A 7666-nucleotide genomic window follows, 5' to 3' on the forward strand; every position below is an offset into this window, starting at 1 on the left:
CCTTGTCATCATCTTCAACACTTGAACAAAACTTAAATTGGAGAATCTAACTTAAAAGCTCTCTGTTGTGGTTCAAAGGCATGTAAATCATCCGGTAATGGCTTAGAGATCCAAAAATTTCAGCTCTCAAAAGAAAAAATTAACATTGGGGGTTAGATTAGATGGTGAAATCAAGTTTTTCACCTTCTAGAAATTCCAATGGCTGGATTGGAGTGGCAATTGTTTTTGGTGGTTGAACCAAAAGGTTTTTTTTTTTTTTCGTTGAGGAAATGATAATCAATGGCTGAATCAAAATCTTGAGAATGAATTTGGATTGAAGGATCGAAGGATTTGGTCAATCGTCAAACGTTTGTGTTTGAATCAACTAACTAGAATTTTGGGATGATCTCAAGAGCTCCTTTGAGTTGCATCTGAGTCACCTCAGATTTAATTGGGCCGAGTTAAATGGGTAGCAATGGACCCGATTTGTTGATTGTTGGCTCAAAAAATTTAGTAAGATAAGAAATCTTACAAATTGGTAAGGCTAGTCTCACCCATAAGAAAAGTCCGAATCAGACTCATTCAGTTTTTTTTTTTTCGTCTCCAAACACGCAAGACGGGTTCAAGAAGGACTCTTCCTTCTATAAGTCAATCGAATCAATTCGGTGAAGATCTTTCAATCCTCTTCAAACACTAATAGCCGATTTCAAGGAGGATTCATCTCCTATGAATAGAGCACACGGCTGTTATAGAAGGTTCATCGTCTACTGTTCGTCTCGTCCTCTTTTTTCTTCTTTGCAGATTTTGATGAGGGAACATCAAAGGGGGCAGTAACAACTACCTTTTTCGGAAGATTTCTTGCTAGGTTTACCCATCTTAGGAATCTTATTTGATGTACAAAGAAATTTATAAGAAGGGAAAGAACATCAAAATCAGGTTTGCTCTTGGGGACTGAAACAGGGTCATTCTTTACAGTCTCATCGTTAGAAACTTCTTCAACGTGGCAACAACAACATTGGATCTATTCTTTTCTTCCTCAAAATCAGAATTATTGGAAGAATTTGAGCGGCGCAAAGCGATTTTTTTTTTTTTCAATCGTTCGTCAAAACAGAGGTTGGGCTGGTTTCTTTTTGGTAGCAACCACAGTCAGCAGGTATTTCCTCTTTCCTCTTTCTTTTCTTTCTCTTTAAATTTTTTTTTATTTACCAAAACAGAGTCTGCATCTTGTATTCACAATGCAACACATACATGTACGCATAGCTCCCATCACACCCACTGATACGCAGATGTATATGTACATGCTGCTAGATCTTTTTTTTTAAAGAGAAAAAAAAAAAATAAATAAATCAGGAACTCAAACATATCATATGTGATATTGATATAAGTTAGTCAAAAGAGTTTTGACATTGAGACTTCTAGGATGTTGGTCACTAGAATGGCGATTGAAAATAACATTCAACCTCTTTTTCATCAATTTATTCACCAACAAATACTTGAACATTGTGCATCACAGTCCAATCTAATGTTGAAATTTCTTTATGATTTATCTTTTTCTTACAGATCCAAGACTATCAATAGCATTGATATAAAAATTTGATTCTTTTGAACCGATTGCAACTCGACTACAGCTTTGAAACCAAAGGAAGGTATGAATCTTAATCATTCTTCCCATATATTTTCTTTGAACTTTGTCATCCTCGCATTTCCTTTCTTATTAATTGTAACCAGAATTACAAATTGAGAACTTATAACCCTTATCAGTCAACCTTTAAAACATTTATCTGTTAGTTTGCTTAGCGGTGACCACTGTTGAATTGTTAAAAGTATTGCTTGATAAACGGTGTACACGTAGAAGAACCATGCGACGACCCATTTGTCCAGCTAGTTGGCTGACCTCTAAAGCAACTTTTTTATCAGTAATGCTTAGGAGGGGATGACGTCAACTGGCTTGCAGAATTATGGGACACAAGATTTATGCACGTAGAAGATCCATGCGACGAACCATTTGTCCAGCTAGTTGACTAACCTCTAAAGCAACTGTTTATCAGTAACGCTTAGGAGTGGATGACGTCAACTGGCTGACAAACGTCAACTGGCTAAAAGAAACACGGTACGCAAGCTTTATGAATGTAGAAGATCCATGCGACGACCCATTTGTCCAGCTAGTTGGCTGACCTTTAAAGCAACTGTTTATCAGTAATGCTTAGGAGGGGATGACGTCAACTGGCTGACAAACGTCAACTGGCTTGCAGAATTATGGGACACAAGATTTATGCACGTAGAAGATCCATGCGACGAACCATTTGTCCAGTTAGTTGACTAACCTCTAAAGCAACTGTTTATCAGTAACGCTTAGGAGTGGATGACGTCAACTGGCTGACAAACGTCAACTGGCTAAAAGAAACACGGTACGCAAGCTTTATGAGTGTAGAAGATCCATGCGACGACCCATTTGTCCAGCTAGTTGGTTGACCTCTAAAGCAACTGTTTATCAGTAACGCTTAGGAGGGGATGACGTCAACTGGCTGACAAACGTCAACTGGTTAAAAGAATCGCGGTACGCAAGCTTTATGCACGTAGAAGATCCATGCGACGAACTATTTGTCCAGCTAGTTGGTTGACCTCTAAAGCAACTGTTTATCAGTAATGCTTAGGAGCGGATGACGTCAACTGGCTGACAAACGTCAACTGGTTAAAAGAATCACGATACGCAAGCTTTATGCACATAGAAGATCCATGCGACGAACCATTTGTCCAATTAGTTGACTAACCTCTAAAGCAACTGTTCATCAGTAATGCTTAGGAGTGGATGACGTCAACTGACTGACAAACGTCAACTGGCTAAAAGAATCGCGGTACGCAAGCTTTATGAATGTAGAAGATCCATGCGACGACCCATTTGTCCAGTTAGTTGGTTGACCTCTAAAGCAACTGTTCATCAGTAATGCTTAGGAGTGGATGACGTCAACTGACTGACAAACGTCAACTGGCTAAAAGAATCGCGGTACGCAAGCTTTATGAATGTAGAAGATCCATGCGACGACCCATTTGTCCAGCTAGTTGGTTGACCTCTAAAGCAACTGTTTATCAGTAATGCTTAGGAGTGGATGACGTCAATTAGTTGACAAACGTCAACTGGTTAGCAGCGTCACAACGTCAATTGGCTGACAAACGTCAACTGGTTAGAAAAACCATGCGACGAATCATTTGTCCAGTCGGTTGGCCAATCTTTAAAACAGTTGTTTATCAGTAATGGTTAAGAGTACACAACGTCGACTGACTAGCGGCATCATAACGTCAATTGGCTGACAAACGTTAACTGGTTAGAAAACCATGCGACGAATCATTTGTCCAGCCGGTTGGCTAATCTTTAAAATCAGAGCATTATTGAGCATGATGATTTTTTTTTTTTACTCATACTCTTATGTATCTCTAATCAATGTGACCTTAATACTTAATGGGACATAACACTTTTTTTTTTAATAAATGTATTCGGTCTTCCCCCCCCCCCCTTTTTTTTAGAGATGGCTAGAGACATTATTTCCAAAGGTTTAAAGAATAAGAACCATTCCAAACGGAACTTACCGCGTGAAGGCTGGGTAGATGATCCTGCAGATCCTTCTCAAAAGGGAAAATGGCTTTGTTTTCCCCATGTTATGATAACCGATCGTTCAAGAAGAGGGAACATTTCATCTGTGGAGCTAAAGCTTGTTGTGCACACACCGATGACTGGTCCTTTGCAAGCACAAGATACAGAAAGGGACACATCACTTGATATGACAGTTTTAAATGAGTATCCTCCAACAGCTGACTTACTCCCTGGAGATGAGATTGGTACAGAGCGTCAGCCATCTTTATGTCATCCTCCACATCATGACCAAACTCGTAATTGTCCACAAGCTGTTTTGGCACAGAAAATCATGCAACGTTTCACTCGATGGGGTTCAGATATTGAACCTCGAGGCGACATTCGATATCTTAGTGGTTTTTGGGACTGGAGCTTGGATGTGAGCCATAAACTACAAAGCCAAAAGTCGACAACTTTCCTTAGTGAAGCTATATTTGCAGCTAGTAAGGAGTACAGTCGTCCTAATGGCATGTATCGAGCTTTATGTGAGTTTTGGTGTCCCGAGACTAACACTTTTGTTACGGGTCGTGGGGAAGTTGGCATTTCTTTATGGGAAATGCAGAAGATTTCTGGGCTTTCTATCACGGGTGAGTATTATGAAGAGGTGGTGCCTAGTTTTGATGAACTCATGGGTTGCAACGGTGTTCTAGGTCTTCCTCTTTCTTGCCAGTATCTATTTAAGGCGTACGCTTTACTGATTTTTGAGAAGGGGAGTGACTGTGTTAGTCACAGTGAATGGCTTGATTTCTGGTACACTAAAGTTGAACGGATTTCTAATCCTCGTCTGACAGTAGAGTATAAAGAGAGAGCAAAATCATTTTACTTTGATCGTAGTGGCTGTCAGCATCCTAGAACAAAATTACGAAGACCTTTTTCTTCTCGAGTTACTTTGGCTAAAGGAGGTCGTAAAGAGGGAGAAAATCCATTTATCAGGCTCGGTTTTCCTGCAAATCAGAATGTTGAAGATGAAGCTATGACAGCTGCATACCTCTCCTTGTGGTTGTGTCGTTTCGTTCTCCCCTGTGAGAATGGTGATCTTATTCGTCCAGGCACTTTCAAGGTAGCAGCATTGATGGCCCGAGGTACTACGTTCAGCTTGGTACCTCCACTTCTGTGTTGTTTATACAAAGGTCTAACTCAGACCTATTGGGGTATGAAAACACAGAAAGTTGTAGGTGCCTCCACGAGTTATTGTCCCCTTCATTACTTGTTTGGGTGGGTTGGACTTCATTTTCCTCGGGGAGTATTTGGTAGCATTGATGCTGACTTTGGACCTCCGTATCTGGTTCGCACAGCTGGTGTTTCCAACTCATACTTTTATTGGGAAGATAATGCTAAAGATGCAAGGAATCTGATAAGAACCATGGATTCTAGTGATTTTAAATGGTATCCGGAAGAGATTTGGCCGCCAAAAGGTCATAGAAGGATGCGGACTGATGATGGTGATGATCCTTCTGAAATTCAAGCTTTCATGATAAGCTGTCGTCCTGGATTTGTTATGTTTCGATATGGTGATGTTTACGAGGTGGAAATGTATAGCCCTCACAGGTTTGCTCGTCAACAAGGCTTTCGTCAACGTATCCCTGGAACTCCGATTCCTTTCACAAGATCCGTTGATGGGATAGAGTTATACAGTTTATGGTTGTCTTTGACTCAGACCAAAAGTCGAGTCAATTTTTTTATTCCTCCAAAAGTGCAAGACATGAACCGGCAATTTGATAAGAGTTATAGGGATTGGTGGGTTCAAGATGTACTACCTCATTTGGATGCCCTTGATTTTCGTCTTCTTGAAGATAGCGTCTCCGTTCCGAACTTTAATTTTGATGAAAGAAAGGGGTTTGAAGATCGTGAGGCACGTCGTGCTTTGCTTGTCACACAAAAACCTTCTCGAAAAAGAAGAATAGAACACACTAGCATTGATGATACGCAAAATGTCATTGCAGAACGTAGATTGAAATTGCGTTTCAAAAAAAAACTGCCGACTCCAACGACTACTCGAACAGAACAGGCCAACATTCTTGGGGTAGATGTAGAACAAGTTGTTCATAAATCAAGTCCCGTTAGTTCTTTGAAGCCTGTTGTTCAGACTAAGCCTAAAGATACGAGTGTGACTCCGGATAGGCAAGAAGCTGAAGCTGAGAATGATGTGTCTCCTAGGAAAGGTAATTTTACACACTTTTTTCCTTTCTTAGAAATTTCATGTTTTTTTTTTTTTTTTTTTTTTTTAAATCTTTTGTGATTTAATTGTTCTCGCAGAATCATCAACCAATATACACTTCATTGCCGATTTGTTTGCCTCAGAAGATTTTCCAGCCCTCCCTGTTTTCTCGGGTATGGGAGATGTTTGGAATGTCAGTCATCTTAGTAGAGGGCTTTCAAAATTGATTGATACTGAAGACCCCTCAAAGAGTGATGGGGACGAAGTTTCTTCATGTCCTCGTCAAAATTCTCATGGCATTTCATCAACTTCAACTACACATACGGCTCCTACCGCATTGGCTTTACCTATTTCTAATAAGTTGGTTGATTCATCTGTGATTGTTCCGAAGTCACGTGGAATGCTTACTATTTCTACCCAAACTCGACAAGCTTCTTTACATGATAGTGACATCGACTTATGCGTTCAACAAGCATTACATAGAGCTCGTGATGAATTTCTTCGATCTAGGGTTGAGTTGATGCTCAATATTGGCTTTTCCAACCTAAGAGAATGGCAATCACTTCATATGCCGGCCATCATCTCTTCTCTCAAGAATGCTTTCAGAACTGATCCTATGCCTTTTGCTAACTTCTTCGAATCACTTATAACTGGAGTAGAAGCGTATCTTTCAAGACGAGAGAAGGCTTTATCATCTTTGTCAGCAGATGATAGGGATCTTCAGCTATCTGTCTTAGATCAGGAAGCTCAACTAAAACGTCAATCAGTGGATAGTTTACGTACGCAACTGACTGAAGTTAAAGATAAAGAAGTTGAACTGACTAAACGAGAAGTTGAGATAGAAATCGAGTTGACTCAAATCAGAGAAATGCTACCACAAGTCGCTGCTTCTAAAGAATCTCTTAATACTCAAGTTCAGGAAGAGGAGGAGGCTCTACTTACTGTTGAAGCGGAGTGTACTCGCTTATCTAATGCTCCAATCATTGATGATGATGAAATAGCTGCTTGCGAAGCCGAGAGAGAGTCTTTGAAGAAGAAGTTTTGGAACCTTACTTCTTTATATTAAGTTTTATTTATTTATTTATTTTTTACTGTATAGGACTTAGGAAATTATATCATTGTTCACTTCATTTGAAATTAATAAAATTCCCCATTTTCCTTATACGAGTATATCTTTTTTTTTTGATGTGGTTGAACCTGAAGTAACTTTACAGGCTGCCTACGTACCCAAAAACGGGATCAAACCATAACGTAGTTCAGATGGATGCTCTAAGTTTTGCCTAGATCGCCCTCTCGGGTTTTCAATCTAGCGAGCTCAATTCTTTTTTTTTTTTTTTTTTTTCACAGTTTTAACTCATGCGGGTCAGGAGTATCATGTAGTTTAAGCTCGAACGATAATGAGTATTGCTAAACAGTTTAGGTTCGTGCCGAAGAGCATTGTCAAACAGTTTAGGCTCGTGCTGGGGAGCGTTGTCAAACAGTTTAGGCTCGTGCTGGGGAGCATTGTCAAACAGTTTAGGCTCGTGCTGGGGAGCGTTGTCAAACAGTTTAGGCTCGTGCTGGGGAGCGTTGTCAAACAGTTTAGGCTCGTGCTGGGGAGCATTGTCTTTCAAGCATAGTATCGTTTGAGAAATTTCCCGTTGATCGGACCAAGACGTAATCCTTCTGGTGTTACAAGAAGATATGCACCATTAGTGTATACTTCTTTCACTACATGAGGCCCATCCCATTTTGGATCAAACTTCTTTCCAGAACGGTGTGAGAGGATGATTGGTCGTTGTACAGCGAGAACTAAGTCGCCAACTTGAAAAGAACGTGGTCGAACTTTCTTATTGAATGCACGTGACAGCCGGGCTTGGTAACATTCTAGCCGTTGTTGTGCCTCCAATCTTTTTTCGTCC

The 7666-nt window shown here is 40.2% G+C and overlaps 1 protein-coding gene across 1 annotated transcript; it reads left to right on the forward strand.

Annotated features, from left to right (window-relative positions):
- Positions 1-276: 276 nt before the first annotated feature.
- LOC147384671 (uncharacterized) lies at positions 277-7385 on the forward strand. Its single transcript, XM_086425717.1, has 4 exons — positions 277-1132; positions 1540-1625; positions 3502-5769; positions 5864-7385. The coding sequence occupies exons 3-4, from the start codon at positions 3504-3506 to the stop codon at positions 6829-6831; spliced, it is 3234 nt and encodes a 1077-aa protein (XP_086281843.1). The 5' UTR covers positions 277-1132; positions 1540-1625; positions 3502-3503; the 3' UTR covers positions 6832-7385.
- Positions 7386-7666: the final 281 nt, after the last annotated feature.

This window comes from Akebia trifoliata, chromosome 15, assembly GCF_017979445.1.
Source record: "Akebia trifoliata isolate Shusen 1 chromosome 15, ASM1797944v1, whole genome shotgun sequence".
NCBI classification, from domain to species: Eukaryota; Viridiplantae; Streptophyta; class Magnoliopsida; order Ranunculales; family Lardizabalaceae; genus Akebia; species Akebia trifoliata.